The sequence below is a fragment of the Zosterops lateralis genome (assembly GCF_965231275.1).
Source record: "Zosterops lateralis genome assembly, chromosome: Z".
Taxonomy (NCBI): Eukaryota; Metazoa; Chordata; class Aves; order Passeriformes; family Zosteropidae; genus Zosterops; species Zosterops lateralis.
The window spans coordinates 9,770,844-9,788,379 of record NC_139800.1 but is presented as its reverse complement, the minus strand read 5'-3'; the positions used below and the strand labels follow the sequence as shown (position 1 = coordinate 9,788,379).

The window sequence follows — 17,536 nt, the reverse complement described above, 5'->3', positions numbered from 1 at the left end:
TTACTTTGAAGATACAGAAAGAATTACGGTACCAGCTACTATTAATATTTATCTGGAGACACAAATTGTGCAGGGGTTTGATGGGTAGGGGGTTGAAGTTCTTCCTGTTAACAACTAGCTTAGCAACCCTGTTTGTTATCAGCAGATCTATTCTATGGTAGGAAAATATTGTTGTTTTTAAATTGTTTTTCATTGCATTGCTATGGATAGATTAGTCTGGCAGTTTTGAGTTGCAATCATGTAGGTATTTCCCCCAATTACAGCCTGAGAAAAAGTTGATTTCTTGAGATTAGTACATAATGCCAACTCCTCCAATGTGTCATGAATCATCCTACAAATGTTTTCTTAGTTCCTGTTAATCCAAAGTATTTTTAAAAAGCTGAAAAAAAATTCAGGCTCTTCTCCTTCCATTGCATTACTGACTATTACTGAATGGTGATATTAAACAAAAAGCAATACGAACTGAGATTAATACCACAGTAATTTTTTATGGAAATAATTTTTATTCATAGAGCTCATCATAGTTTTGTAAGTCAAATAGTTGATTTCTTAAATACATCATTTTGCCAAAACTTGACATCATCTATTCTATTTTTTTTTTTTTTTTTTTTTTTTTTTTTTTTTTTTTTTTTTTTTCTCGGAAGGAACAGAATGTTTATGACTTGCTCATACTATGTATGGAAATGCTTGGGTAAATGTGATTAAAAAAAAAAAATTAGATGTCATAGTTAGAAGGAGGATTACACAGTAGATACAGCATTTTTATTTTGTATAAATTTATGCAAAATATAATTTCATTTAGAGCATTGATGTATGTATTCTTTCCCCTTAATTATTGTAGATCTGAATAACTCTACCAGATCTTTTTTCCCTATGGAATATTTGAATCTAAAGGAAAATTTTCAAAAATCCAATTCTGCTAAATGGCCTCTACCAAGCTGCAAGAAAGCATTCAGAGTTTTTGAAGGTAAGATTTTTAATTTTTGCCTAAATATCCTTCAGTCTCAAGTGTAGTATTTGAAAATAAGACTCTGATTAATACATGCCATTGGCAAACAGACTGATGATTCTTAAAGTAGAGATGAGTTTAATTCTCATGGATGATTCATACACAGTGCTCTGAACTTAAAGACAAACTGCTAACTGTAAAAAGACAATTGTGTATGTACCTTTTCATTTCTTTTTGAATCTTTAATTCTGTGCATATTATCAGGATAATTGTATGTAGCATTCTCCTTAGAAAAAATTCTGTCTGCATAGTGGAATAAAGAAAATTACTCTAGGAAAAAAATTACTGGTTCTGAGTGAGGTAAATAAACATGTCTAAAAAAAAAATCAGATCAATCTTTTATGAAAGAAGTCAAATAAAAAGTTTTGAATAATATTTCTTATTCCATACATACGAAACAGAGTAATGGATATGCATGTTGTAGTTTCATTTTGTCTTTATTGTATGAAGAAAGCTTACTCCTCTTGTTGCTACTTAACACTTAAATATTTTCATGATTAACTGATTATTAACTGAACAACATTTAAGTTAGACCGCTCAAATGCAGGATTCACTGTTTACCCATATTTCCCTGTTTTCACTCTAGTGGCCTTTCTTCACCAGGTCTCATGTATGTTTACTTACGTAGTCACTGGTATATACTTTTCATTGTGCTGAGTCTTGCCAGCAGATGTACTTTTCCTGTTTTTAAAAACAGATTGCTTCTAAAAATATGTGGAAAAAATAAAACAGAATTTCCATTTTACATTCCTTTTATAAGTCTCCCCAGACCTTTGTAAAGGTGAAATTTGATAAATTCTGGTATTCTAGTTATAAAATCATGTCATGTAAGGTCACAATTTGATACTGAAAATATCAAAAAATGTTCCTGGCTATCAAAAATAGACTTGAGAAGTTTCAGGACTGGTAGATTATCTTTGGTATTACTCAGAGAATGAACTGTTGGCAGGAAAAATTAAGATTACTATTTATTTTCTCTAACAGGAGTTAATGTAGTATGGGTATAAATTTTGGGCTTATTGGTTTATTTTAATATATATTATGTATGTGAATAGTTCTTTCATGTTTTGTAGTGTTATATGGATTATGCCTTTCATAAATATATCTCACAGTGCTAAGCATTGTACAAAGCATAAATAATTAGAAATAAAGGAAAGATCTGGAGACGTCATACAGTTTAAGTATTGTGCCACCTGAAAATTTACCATATTTTTTAACAAAGGTAATTCTGAATGCTGGAATTATTGTGGGCGTATGAATCCAGCTTTTAGTCTTCAATGAAGACATGCCAAAATCTCAGCATATTATGTCTCCAAAGAGTAGCCTAAAAGCCCCACACTAAATGGGAACATGGTGAGCCCTACTTAGTAATACACACAAACCACAAACCTGTCTGAGACTTTGCCTTTGCATTCCTAAATAAAAGGGTTGCTGCCATATCTCTCTTCTGACTTTTTATTTCAATAAAAACTGCCTCAGGTTTGTGTGCTTTCAAAATGCAAATATATAGTATTTTCTTCCTGGACTATTTATTTGGGTTTATATCTAAATTGTACTCAGCAACACCTGAAGTTCCATATTTAGTTTTCATAATTGCATGTGTTCTCTGGCTCAGGAGGCTGATAGGAACTTTACAGACACAAAATACTGAAAATAGTGGCAGCAAAAGTCTTCTGATACCATACTGGATTCCATTGCAAATGCAAACCCTGATGCCACTGAGACCTGAAGGGATAAAGGGGGTAGTTAAATTAATTTTCTTTTAATTAAGAACCTAATAGCCTAACAGGATGTCAGAATTTCAGAAGTCAAATTTAAAAAATGGGAAGAGGAATAGGGTGGGTACATGAGTAGAGTGACTGGAGTGAAAAGGGATATGATTACAGTGCTTAGAAAGCAATGAAATTTTGCAAATTTGAATGCGAAAATAACCACTTTTATATAGGAGTGCACTGTCAAATACTGCAGTACAATACTCCACTGTCAAAGAATAAATTCTGTAGCCATGTTAGAAATACATATGTGCTTTCACCTTCACATCCAGCAGATCCACTGTTCACTGAGAATCTAGAAGCTCTTTTTGTATAATTCCAGCTTTCATTGTGACAAAACCTCTTCCTCAATATAATTTTAGTAATACAGACATAAAAATAGTAAACCACTAAATCACTCATTAGAGATGCCAGATAAAATCAGACCTCAGAACTAGACTGGGATATGAGGAGAGAAGGATGGCTGTTAGGAAGTCTACATTATATACAAAATTTGTCAGGTTAGCTAATTTCGAATTTCTGAACACTGCAGGGCTGCTAGATAAAATCAAGCACTTCATCTTTTTCCTTACTTTTTTTCCTGAACTGATTCACTAAGCCAAATATATTTGGTAATCTACACGTGAGTCTTCTTTCTTACGAGATTTTCCATAAGGAATGTAGAATTATCTTTAATAGTACAACCAACCATAGCTGTTCAGCTCTTATACCAAAAGAAAGAAACCTCAGCACTGCAGCACTTCTGGGCTTTAAGCTGATGAAAATTTCTCCAGATTAGTTTGCCCTTGTATTGCACTGTGTTTTTTTCCAATTAAATAATAAACAGAATTCTCATTGTTTCATAAACATTACTTAAGGTATATTCTATACGGTATCCTGTGTTTGGTCAAGGATATATTAATGATTAAATTGAAGTGCTATTCAAGAAGGAAAGCAAATCTTCTTTTCCCATTCAGCTTTTTAATACATGGAAAAGTTAACAAGCTAATTTCAAATATTTCTCTAAAATACTTTCTGTTTCATGTAAGATAAGCAAAGGTATTATATTAGTTATTATTTTGAGTACTGGCAACTTTAAAAAAATGTAATGGCACAATAGAAATAACATCTCAGTTAATAGTTTCCTTAAATAGATTTTAAAACAGATAAATAATGTAGTTTGAACAGGAGAGTTAAATAGCAAATTGGATCGTATTATCATATATTTATAGTTGAATAACTTAAGTGTGGCCTTTGTATCGAAGTGGAATTGCATTCTGTAAGTCTCCAAAAGTAATTTGATACAGAAATGTGGGCTAAAGTAAGTGATTAGGATAATTTAAATTGCAAATATGATACTTAAATTGACAGTGATTTTGGTATAATCAAATGCAGAAATTAAAAATGACCAAGACATTTAGTACACTGGGCCTAAAGTTGTTATTTCAAAAGCTTTTCCGTAAATCTGAGATAGAAATACATTGAAGAGATAGAGGATAAAGAGGTTAGGATAACGATGGTAGTGTTGTAGATGGATGCTGGCTGCCTGCATATAGAGTAAGGTTGTAGAGATGGCTCAAGTAAAGTAGGGGTAGGTGTTCAGAACAGGAGAAGGGGATTATGAAACCTCTGAGTTACAGCTCTTGGTGACTATTTGAAATCATAATTATTCCTAGGCTAATAGGAATCCTCTCCAACTGTTTCTGTCACTGATGTTTTTATTTTAAATATGGCAATTAAATTGAAAGCCAGTTAAAAATGGAATATTTATTTCTATCTTTTCAAGTGTTTAATCTAGAAAATATTCTCCCAGTGTTGGATACTGTGAAATCTATGCAGATTCTTTCCTGATCTCATTTCTTTACGTCCTTAATAAAAAGATTGACTTCTGCATCAGTCAAGGATTGCACAATAGAGTGTTTTCCAAGCCTACTAAAACCTGGTGGAAATATCACCACGTAGGCCACATCTGCCATGTCCTTTTATGTAATCATTCTCTAGAGAAAATGGTGAACAATTTCCTTTAGAAAAAGCTTTTAATAATACCTATTGATACATTTCTTTATATCTCTGTCTTTAAAATAGGGGTACAATACTAAAATTTACTTTTTTGATTCAGAATTCTTGTTATTGTGATTTTAATTTTATTTTGATAGGCAACAAAGACAGGATGTTAAAACCAGTAAATTTACAGGTTTCAAGTTCATACTTCCTTGTTAAAAAGAACCAAAAAAAAGTGATACTGGTTTTCAAGTTCAGATACTGTGATGTACTGAGAAGAAAACAATACAGGTGTTACTGAAAATAGAAGGTTCAGCATTTAATTTTAGCTGTAAGGAGTACAAGGCTCCCAGAATAATCTTTATTTTGGATTATTTTTCTCAAGTTCTACTATTGCATCCTATCAGGGTCAACTGGAGCAGGTGACACAGGAACTCATCCAGGTGAGTTTTGAATATCTATGGAGAGGGAGACTCTACAGCTTCTCCGGGCAGCCTGTTCCAGTGCTCTGCCACCCTCAGCATAAAGGGCTTCTTCATGCTGAGGTGGAATTTTTTGTGTTTTAGTTTATGGCTATTGCTCCTTTTCCAGTCTCTGGGGACCACTGAACAGACTGGCATCATCCTCTTGGCACCCATCTTTGAGATATTTATATGTGGTTTTGAGCTTCCATCTCAGTCTTCTCCTCTCTAGACTAAACAGGCTCAGCTCCCTCAGCCTCTCCTCGTAAGATTCTTCAGTAGAGCTTGTGAAATCACAAAAAGTTAATTTGCGCACATCTATTTCTCACAAAATGCAGTTGCAATCTGCAGTCTTCACATTAAGGGAATTTTCTGACACACTTCACTGGAAAGAGTTGTCTCTGAGTATTTGTTAGGTTTATAGTAACTAATAGAGGAAAGACAGAATCCAAGCCTGCTGGTTGAGTGTATTAGGTCAGCTCTACTGATGGAAATATTTTGCTGATTTATCAGCACTTGGACCCTAACTCTTGCACCTATTTTTCTTGCCCACAAGTTCTTTCAGCTACTGCTGGTAAAAAATGCAAGACTGATTTCTTGGTTCCAGAGTCCCTCTTGGGTCCCATGGAGCAGCTGTGCTCTAATGAGCCTTTGTGGCTCTCCTTCTGCACCTTGCCAAGTAGAAGTCAATCTGAAAGGAAAAGAAAATGGAAGGAGAAGTTTAAAATAAAAAGGTCATTGCCACAGAGGTGTCCTAAGCTTCAGCTTCAAGGCTGCCTTTCCTTCCCTGTTATTTTGCCAACAGTGTTAGTACAAAACATTGTGTATCAATAGCCTTGTTTATCTTTTAAGCTGTTTTGCAGAGGCTGTTCTTTAGGAACCCCTTCAGAGACACATTCTCATTGAAAAGGATGTTCTGTGACCTTTGCCACTCTTAAAGACTGCCTTCAGCATTAGCCTGTGTAGGGGAGTAATTTACTGCTCAGAAATTATGGTTGCTGATTTGTCTCTATTGGTTCATCAATGCACTGAAGGGAATCAAATTCTATCTAATTTGTATGTGTCATCAGGATTGCTTGTTTCCACTTAACCATGGTATTGTAAGACTGGTGTACCAGGAATATTGATAGCTGTAATTACGCAACACCAAGGATTGTGATAGAATGGCCATGGCAAAAAAACATCCTGTAACCTTTCCCTATTTGACATGTCCCTGAATGGATGTTAGATTGGCATCTTTAGTTCTGCTTAGGCAACCAAGTGTTCATACTAGTGAGGGAGACAAACTGAGAACAGCATGGACCTCCTATGAAGCCATGATCCCACAGCTGTACCAGAGATACTCAAATGAACTTGGAGGAGAGTTAGAGGTATCTCAGTTTTGACTCTGCAGCTTACAATTCCTAAAAGCTTTTAAGAAGGTCCTTTTCTAAGGATATAATAAATTTATGTCTTTATAAATTTTATCAATTTATATTAATAAAATATAGCTGTGTTCAGGATAAGAGGGAAAGTGCTTTGAAGCATTAATAGCCAGTTAAAAGATACCAAAGACTAGAAATAAATGATTAATTTTTCTCACTGAAGAGATGTCACATGGGTCCCATATGGGTCTATATTACAGTTTGTATTATCCAGCGTATTTTTTTACAAGATACGAAGATGTAACTTTTGCTTACAGTACTGAAATATTTGGGATAATAAAAATTAAAAACAAGTGTAAGCAGTGGCAGGAGACTGTCTTGGTACCTAATGTTTTTCAGCAATGTTTTCAGCATTGTTTTCCCTTCATCAAAAAACAAGGTAGTTAGTGGGAAAGGTGCAGACAAGATAAGATACAGTCAGTTTTAAATTGTTTCCTGGTGAGGAATATGTAAGTAGACTAGAATGCTCCACACAAAGAAAGGGATTGCTAAAAGAGGGGGGATGATTGCGGTAATTAAGATCACGAAAGGCATGACAGAAGTGCATGTGCTGCTGTTATTCACTGTCTCATAATAGAAGAGCTAGAATTCTGCAAAAGAGCTAAAAGACATTAAATAAAATTATCATTACCCCAAACCGTGGGTTCAAATAATGACGTTATTTGAACTTGTTCCTGTTAAACTCAAAGATACCACATTTGTCTGCAGAGATTCTGGAAATGCAAGTCCCTGGGACTGAGAGAAAAAATATTGCAATATACTTGCCTTGTTCTTACTTTTTTTCAATCCCAACCAATTCCTCACAGTTTGAGTTGTCAGAGGAAGAATGATAGGGTAGGAAGACCTTTAGACTACTCAGTATACCTGTTTTATAAGATATTCTAAAGTTTGATAAAAGTGTCTTCCATTACGATTTTATTTAAGCCATCATAAAAGGGTTTTATTTTTTTCAATTATTAAATAAGATCACATCAATATTTACTATTTGCTCTCTAGAGACAACTGAAAACAATACATAATCTTAGTTTAACAATGTCAGGCAAACTTTGAATTACTAGTTTTTCGAAGTGGTAGTCTTTCATTGCAGAATTTGTTCAGACTATAAAGTATCAGAGCAAAAAGTAAGATTTATGTTTTGTGTAAAATTCTGTTTTGATTAGTTCAGGTTTGGATTGGTCTCTGTGAACAAGTGGAAGCAAAGATACCTTTTTTCTTCACCAATTACATGAATTAGCAAGTAGATTTTATGTGTTTTAGTGGAAGTGGGGAATAATCCTTGCCAACTATACCTAGAAGAATAGGGAAAAAATAGGTATATTTTATTCTTAATTAGCTGTTAGCTGTTAGCTATAGCTGTTAACTCTTATGTTTACTAAATTCTACGTCATGCATTCTTCCCCAGCACTGAAATGCGCTGCCTAGGAGGAGTTTGTATTCATGTAGCCACTAAAGAGTTTCAGCTCTGCTGATGTAAATATACCTTAACTCAAAAGTTAAGTTTGCCTAGTGTTCAGTCCATTGATCTGGTACCTTACAGAAACCCTGTTTGCTATAAAAAAATAAATTTTGATTAATAATAAATGGTAGATATATCAGTTGGCTTCATCACGATCAATGAGTTGATAGAGAAGAAAGCAAGATGACCATACACAGTGTTTTTCCTGTCTAAAATGCCTGTGATTACTACTTCATACACCTATACCAGTGATAGATAGCTCTGTGCTCATTCCAAATTTGGACATAAACACAAATTCACCTTGATCCTGGAGCATTTATTGGACAGAAACCCGACGAGATTTCTGGAAGAATATGGTGCTTGCACAGCCTAATTTTAAAAAGTTAGGCAACATTTTTTAGGCAATACAGAGTTGTGAAGACCCTTCAAAGTGAAAACAAAAGCTGACATTTTAATTTGATGAAGGACAAAAAAGAAACCATGAAAGCACTCAAGATGATGCATGAGAATAATAAGCAAGAAAAGGTGACCATATTTTAATTAGTTCAGAGCCAGACTAGGTATACCTTCTCAAAGAAGCCAGAGATGTGCAAACAGCAGAGTAAATTGCTGAGTACAGCTTTGGTGAATATATTCACTGAGTAGATAAAGTTGAATGTTTGAAATGGCATCAGAAAAAAATCAGAGATTACAACCATTACACATCTAATCAGGGATTAAAGGAAGGAATTTTTAACAGTTTGTAAGCATTTCCTTTTTATTTCCTTTTGTTTGCTGGGAAGTGGGGAAATAGATGGGAAATGGGAATTTTGGGCATTGCCATTAGCTACAGCTGAACATGCCTTTTTTAAAAGACAGTGGGATGGCTCCAACTGGTCATTCATCAGTTTCTCCAGAGAAATTAAGGGAGTCATGTTGTCAGATTTGCAAATGAACTAAATGTTTTGTGTAAATGCGCAGAGACTTGTCTTAAAGAGGGGTGTGGTGAGGCCTGCCTGTTATGTGTATTCCCTCTGATCTCTGCTGTCACACTGTCCCTGTCTTAAGAGAAGTGGAGCCAATTAATGAATTTATTTTTAAGGCTTGTTTATTTTAAGACATTTGCATTACTATTATGTACTGTAATCACTAACATTGGCTTAAAACATTAAAGCCTTAAGCACAGAAAGGGTTGTAACAGTAGTTACAAAACTCCGCGAAGTTTTTCTTAAATAATCATTAGTATTAAATATTATGTTTTGACAAAATACAGCAATCATGCAGATCACAAAATAAAAATCTAGAAAAAAATTAAGCAGCATGCCAAGTAGCATTCACTGTAAAGACAAGAAACAATATGACATATTTTTTACATGCTATTTTATACTTCTTCAGTTATCTCTTATTATATAATAACTCTACCTATAAATATAAAGAGTGTTTGCCTCTCTATATATTGTGAGGTAGCAGTCTGTACAAACAGAGCCTAAAAGGAATGTAAATACTTAGGGAGGGAAGAATGAAACTAGAGGGAGCCAATGCCATTACAGCAATATGACACAAACAGGTGAAGGTTTTTGTGAGGATAACTTAGCAAGAAATCCAGTATTTGGTCATCTAGGAAGGTGACAAATACAACATGACATACAGAAATGTTCAGTGGTAAAATGTAGGAACAGCAGGAGAGAGATGAATTATGTTGATGATGAGTAAGAGATGAAGAGAGAGTGGAAGAGACACAGAAAATAGATTAAAAATAAGATGAAAACTCATTGATTTAGAATATTCTGAATATATTTTAAAATTATTTTTTCATATAGATTGTTGATGCACATATCACAGAAAGTTAAATACCTCAAGTTTCTGTTTGAACTTCCCTGGTTTTCACTGTCTGCATTGTCATTACAAAGAGAGAAGATTTCCACAAGTTAAATAAATTGTCTCTTAATAGTGAATTTACAAAGAAATGTGATTACAAAACAAATCAACAAAAGTGATTACAACTTTGTCTTGAAGGCATATGTATGAAAATTACTAGAACTGTAATTCATATATCATCAATATACATGTACAAGTCTTACCTTTACAATCAAAGGAAAACATTTTGTGCTCTAGAATATTTGCAACCTGTGCATTTAGATCTCTGTGACCTGCATAAGACCATGCAGCTTCATTCCTTGATATCAGTCCTCAGCTGTTACATAATATCCTGACTGTTTGGTACTCTTTCTGTTATGGTTATGGGGAAGAAAAAAAAAGCAAACAGGTAATTCACCTAGTTACTTAAAAAAAAAAAAAAAATCTGCTTTCTGACTATCTTCAAAAATTCCTTCAAGTCTTCCAAAGTCGAAGTGACTTTTACACTGGGACATGTGGATTAATTATTCCCATTTTAGTATGTATCCTAGCAGGGAAGCTAGCCAAGTGGCTTCTATTTGTGAGTATTGATAATTATAGAATAATTACAGATGATTATGTTTTCTGTGATAATAATCATAGACTGAACTTGCTTTCTAAGGCCATTATGCCCTCGCATATTCCTCTCATTTCTTGATTCCCTTATTTTCAGGAAAATAAGCAGCCCAAGACAGAAATTATGAGTTGTTCTACTTTTTCTTTGTCTTTGGACATAGTAGTTATTGAATAATTCTCATAAAATTGGTAAATATACTTCTTATTTAATAAATAAGTGAGATTTTTGGTTATGCAGAATAGTCGATGTAAAATGTGTGTGCGTGCATTTAATGTGGCTTTACGGATTTTGGCATTAATTTTTAAACTTCCTCATTTTCTTTTCCAACAATTTCCTTATTTGTCATGATATACAACCTAACTTCATTGGTTCATATTTTAATTGGTAAAAGCTGAATTATCTAGCTGTAAAATAGCAAGAGATAACTGCCTTCAGTCTTTTTATTTCTTTATTTGTTTAGTATTCTAAATGTATTCTGAATGTCATTGTTAACTCACAAAGAGATGCTATATTTTTTCTTAGAATTCAAACTAATAGTAGGAATGTGCAAAAAAGCTTCACTTACAAATAATTCTCACTGAAATCTGACAAGTTTTATTTGAATGGGAAAAGATCTTATATTTATTTCCAATTCAGTGTAAAACTGTCAAATCTCTTTGTCAAGTGAAAATAATTGTAATTGTGATGGAATGCAATTTACAGTATTTCACAGAGGAAAAACTTCAAATGACAAGTTGCTCCCACTCTGTCCTAAAGGCCTGAGAAATGTTAATTTAAGGGATTGAACATATATGATCCAAAGAAATGCTAAATTCCAGTGTGGCTTTTGTGTATTGGTTTGTAGTTAATAACCTTAAATTCTGGGTTTATTTGTTTACATACCTCTGTAGGAAAACTCTGAGATTAGCTACCAAAAAATTGTAATTATGATTTTGAAAATAATATAGGAAGTTAGAGCAGTATGAAATAAATATTTTTAAGGATTTTCATTGTTACAGGAACTTCTATTAATTGTTTTGTTTGGGGGTTTTTACTTTCCATTTTGTACATTTCTGGTTCCTTTTGGCATTTTCTCTTCCCAGATCCCTATAAATGTAGGATTATAAATGTAGGATTTATAAAGTTTTAAGAAAGGGAAGACTATTCTTAAATATAAATGCCAATAGTTTTGCTCATACCAAACACAAAAAGCATTGTTTGCCTGGTGCATGGTTCTGTAGGACTGAAGTTTTTACAAGCTTTTTGTTTTGAAAAATTAAATTTACATCAGTGATACTTCCACATTTTGAGATTCTTGCATAGTTTTGTCTGTAGCATGTTGTTCTTTTTTTCATGTTAAATGCCTTATGAAAGTCACGAAACAGACGTCTAGCTGTAACATTGGTTCCCAACTCTGCCTTGTGGAAAGGACTGTCCTTTATGGAATCAAGTATTGTGTCCCGTATGAAAGGCTTCAAGACATGGCTTTTTCTGATTTTTCACAGTAACTGGTTGCTTATCTAGACTCTTTTAGCCATGGTTCTTTGACACCTTTAAAAAGCAGTTACTGTGTGTTCCTCACTAAATTGCTTGCGTGTAACTGATTTGTTAATGTGCAGAGAGCATCTATATCATATGCACAGTGAATTCAATAAATCACATTTTAAGCATCCACAAATTACTGCTTAAACACTATTTACCTCTCTGGAACTGTCATAGAATTCAACACTTAAGCCAAAAGCCTAAAGTCTGTAATCAAAGTCTAAAGTCTGTAGCCAAAGCAGAACTCTGTAACTGGTCATACTGACAACATAGTAAATGTAAAAATGGTTTCAGGAAAGGAAAGTACACATTTACACCCTAAGTGTAACATTTTACATCTAGATTTTCTAAGGCCCAACAGCTATCAGAAAGTAGAACTTGGATTTTAGGGATGGAAAAGAAAAGGAGGGATGTTTAGGCTATCTTGTAAATTTAGTCATGATATAAGATGCTGGTAGCCTGTGGGAGCCCACAGGTGAGATCAGAAGAGCAAGAGCAGAGAAATATGCAAAGAGAGAAGAAAGAAAGTGAGAGGAAGGTAAGAGCAGGATAGTCAGGGAAGTTTGGAAAGACGATTTCGCTGTGGAAAAGGCCTTGGAAGGTGACAGTAGAAGTTTTAACGTAGGAAAGCTGAAAATTCTAGTGTGCATCCTGGAGAAATAAGAGATTGTCATTTGGTATGTCTCTCTTTAGAAAAAAAACTCCTGAGACAACAGGTGTGTGGAGCTGAAATACTGAAGCAAGAGGTGAGGCTCAGGCACTTTTTTTTTTCCAAAAAAAAAACTTTGGGAACTTGAGTTTCAAGTGGAGAGCTTGAGGCTGAGTCAGAGCTCAGGGCATGAGATGAGAAGTCAATGGGACATGCCTGCAGTCATTCACACAGGAAAAGTGCTAGTCTCTCATAAACTTCTCTAGCAATATATGACTTTTCTTTCTTTGAAATACAAATCTCTCAGCTCATCTTAACTAGCAAATTTTGCAATTTAGCTATTACGTTAGCATAACCAGAATATAATGCCTCTTGATGTGCGTATGGGAGAAAGCTGGCATTTATGCAAGAATTTTGGGATGATATCTCATTTATGAAAGTGTGAAAGCAACATAAAAACACCTATATAATTGAAAAATTATAGAATACTTAGAATGTTCTTTTCCTCCATGCTGTCATCAAGTCTGCACGTGACAACAAATTGGTAGACTCAGTGATGGGGCTGCTGTTTAGAGAGAACAAGAAGTTGGAGATATGCAGCTACTTCATCAGACAAAGACCCTTTTGCCAGGCATCTGAAAAGAGAAAACAGGCCCAAGTAGGAGATGGAAAACACAGCATAAAAGAGCACATAGCAAGCCAAATTGAGACCTTGTCAGAATGCCACAGTGGTCTGTGTAGGTCAGAGCCTTCATATGCCATTTGGGAAAATGATACTTATACAGCTGGTAAAATTTATAGCAATATTAAATTATTCACTTCACTGATGGCAGTAAGTATGAACTTGACAGCTAAGAGTTCCTTTGATCAATGACCTAGAGGAGTCAACAGAATACATTTTCATCAGGCCTGCAGAGAACAGCAAAGTTGAGGACAGATTTTCTGAAAGGACTCTGAAATTCAACAAGGACAAATGCTGAGACCTGCACCTGGGAAGGAAGAGCCCTGGCAATGAGACAGGTTAGGCACTGAAAGCCTGGGGACAGATCTCTGGAAAGAGCCTGGGCATCCTGATGGAGGGCAAGCTGTGTGTCAGCTTGTGCCCTGGCAGTGAAGAGGGCCAGCAGCATCCTGGGCTTTCTGAACCAGGAGTAGGATGTATGAAAACCTGTAGATGAAGCTCTTATCTCGTACTGTTCAGCATACCACATCTAAAATCCTGCAGTTTTACCTTCCTCCCCTGTAGAGGGAAGACAGAAGTAGACTGGAGCAGGTTTAGCAGAGTGACCCGGGCTTGGCTGGGATGCTCAGAGGCCTGGAGAACCAGGCCGGGAAGGAGAGGGAACTGGCTTCTTCAGTCTGGGGAAGGGTAGGCTTTGGGAAGGATCTCCAGTCAACTTTATCATACCTATGAGAAGACCACCAAGAGGACAGACCAGCAGTTCACAGTGATGTGTGGCAAGAGGATGAACATTAAGGAATATGAAAATTTCAGATTGCAAGTAAGGAAAACACTTTCATCACTATGAGGACAGTCAGGTGGTGGAACAGGTGCCACAGAGGCATTATTCATCTCCATAATGCATAATATTCACTGTGATGTGCTGTAATTCAGCTATTGCCATTTTAAAAAAAGGCATTTAGATAATACTGGGATTAATTTTCTGAGAACATTTCATGCACAGCCACAGTAAAAAGGTAAGCAGGAATTATTAAAATCATAACAAAATCAAAAATATTATGTCATTGTCTAGATTTGTGGTTATCCCACAACTCAAATTTTGCATATAATTTTAGATTACATCATCTCAGAGAAAGATAAAGCAGAGTGAAGCATAACATGGAAAGGATAGTCTGAAGTATAGAAGCTTTTTCCATACAAAGGAAATTCAAATGTTATTTTGTTTGGAAAGCATATCAAAGAAGACAGATACAAGAGGTCTGTAAAATTATGAATGGCATAAACATGTTTTAGGAAAGATTATTCACTGTCTCTCAGAGGCATTCCTGCATTAGCAATTATATCAGCCATAATAGAGCACAAAAATTGATGCTGTGTGGTCAGATGTCCACATTTGCATGTGAGGCAACTTGCAATCCCAAGGGCTAAATGCCCATTAGTGGTTGAAGCACATTACTGGAACACTTCTGAGATCTTAGAGCTCATCTTCTGTTTCTAGTTTTACCTGAAAGGAAAACAATTTATTTACTCCAAAGCTACTCCACCAAGGGACACAAAGTGCAGTAAATGAGATCAATGTGGGATCTGCTCCAAAAGCATGCAGAGGCACACATAGTGCTGTTTTAACACATTGTTCTGAAAACAGCTTCCAAAGATCTAGTGCACTCAGCTGCCAGGTGCTGCAAGGGCACATATGGGAAGGTCTCAGTCTGTACTTGCATTTTTTCTCACAGTCTTTCAATAGCTCTATCTTATCTGCTGCAGAAAGAAGAGACTGTGCCAAAATTATGTACCTTGCTATATCTGATAACCTCAGGACACTCGTTCATACGTAATTTTATTTTACGTGAGCACTTATAATGTAAATGGTTATTGTAGTTTGCATATTATTAATTTGGGGACATTTTTAGAGTAAAATTTTCTATCTGATACCTTCTATTTTAAAGGGTTTTTTTTAAAGTAGGTAAATTTATAAAATTGGGAGAATATTTTAATTTTTTTGTAGTTTTATTTTGTGGTTTGCTAGTACTTCAAGAGAAGATTGCAAAGTGCAACAGATGTGCCTACTGAGGCTGTAGCAAAAATCCTTTTTCGTTTGCACGCTTTGGTGCATATAAAAGTGTGATTTGCACACAACATTGTTTTTGTTATCTAGTAACAGGTTCCCACTAACAGTCTGCCAGACTCTGCTGGCACTGTGCGTGCATATTCATGTGATTTCAATAGAAGTTCTTGTTCAGATTGCAGCTACACAGACATGTGCAAAAAAGTTAAATAAAATACTTTTTTTCACAAATACATGCCCATACAAAATTATTTGGGGACTGTATTATTTGTGGACTGAAATCATGTATGATAGGATTTTTTTTTAAGCAGTAGAAAATACATTAGAAGGCGTTTGATGCTAATTCAGGTCTTCTGTTTCGTAATTCAAACCCCTACTCCATGTTGCTGTTAAGTTTTTGAGGAACTCTACAGCTCTCAGATTTTATCTGCAGATGGCTAAGAAATGTGGTTTATTTCCACTCTAGCTGGAGATACAGACATGTGAAGGTATTTTTCTTCTCAGAATTTATTAAAGTGTACAGAATGCATCATAAAAATCGGTCATTACATGAAAACAGCAAAAATCCACAGTACAACTGTCCTGTACCAGAATGGGACAGATTTTCTGCCTTTCCACCACAGCTCCCAGGCTCTTTTTTGTGCCACAGCCTACTATCTGACACAGCTGCACAGACTCTTCTCTAACCTCATGTCCTGACATAGGGGAGAGCTGTGCTTCCACAGTATTTCTATTGCTATGTGGAGTCTGAAGAACAATGAAGAAGACAGACCTTTTGGCAGGACCCCACACTCAGGCCAACTTGGAGTCACAAGAGTTACTTGGCTTGTTTGCATCTGCCTATATATTTTTAAGGTGTTATAAGCATACAAACAGTGATTTAAAATTTGAATTTTAACTTGGTATGCATTATATTGAACATAATGAACATCGTCTTAAAGCAAGCGCAATTTATTTAGAAGACAGTTTTGAAAAAGAATCTCAGATTCTAGAAATAGGAATTCAAATGTGTTTTAGCTGTTGAACTGTGTATGTACAAATCTGTATATGTTTTGATTACTGAAGAATTCATATGAGTAGACTTAGGGAACCCAGCTAAACTAATTACTGAAGAGATTGATTATAGTATGGAGCCTTTCAGTTCTAAATCACTGAGTTAAACTCGGTGAAACAAGGCACCAAAAGAGGTGTTCAAAGATCTGGATAACATAAGCAGAGAGCATTACTTTATTGTGGTAGAGGATTCCAAATCCAAACAAATATTATTTTCTAGACATGGAACACAGTGTTACTTTTTAAATCTTACAAAATCAATTCCACATTTTTCGTCCGACAAAGTGATGAAACTTAGCAGTGAAGTGTGAGATTTCCTGCTTCTATTTGTCTTTTTGATAACTGGAGGAAGGAGTGTTAACTTTTTTTCTTTTTTTTTTTTTTGCTAGTCAATCTGGTTCCTTTTAAAAAGATTTTTATCTCAGTCTGTTCTTCAGCAGGTTTTCGAAGGCGCTCCAATACTGTAGCAAGGAGGAATTTCCCACATGCTGCTCACAGGATGGACTACATGGACTTTGAGGATGATAGCCGTGGATGGTGGTTTGATATGGACATGGTGATCATTTACATTTATTCAGTCAACTGGATAATAGGGTTTATTATTTTCTGTTTCCTATGTTATTTCTTTTTCCCTCTTTAAGCCATAGAAATAACAGTTAAGGAAAATGACAGTCATGTGAACCAAAAAATTGTGAATAGAAAAATACTGAAAAAGGTAAAATGTTTGATACTGCATTTTTATCATTCAGAATTGGAATGGACTGCACCAAGCATGCTGCAAAGCTGTTTGATACTTCTTCTATATGTGACAAAGTACTTGAGTTTGGTTACAAATGTAATGTGAAATCCACATCATATTCATTCAGTAGGAGTTTTGCCTTTGGGAGATTGATGGGAAAAGAATGTACCCCTAATTTATAAAATGATTACTCTGTAGAATTACTCTCAGTTTTTAGGGAAGGTCTGCATGATGAAAAAGAATGTCATCTATGTATTCATTTAGGGGTTTGGC

General features: G+C 35.0%; 1 protein-coding gene across 1 annotated transcript in view; it reads left to right on the top strand.

Moving 5' to 3' along the window:
- RNF180 (ring finger protein 180) overlaps positions 1 to 17,164 on the top strand; it is a gene marked incomplete at its 3' end in the record, with an annotated part of 59,107 nt that extends 41,943 nt beyond the window's left edge. Inside the window, exons 5-6 of the mRNA XM_083883804.1 lie at positions 842 to 967; positions 16,962 to 17,164. Coding sequence (XP_083739930.1) covers positions 842 to 967; positions 16,962 to 17,164 — 329 coding nt within the window. The remainder of the gene's footprint in view (positions 1 to 841; positions 968 to 16,961) is intronic.
- Between the last annotated feature and the right edge of the window lie 372 nt (positions 17,165 to 17,536).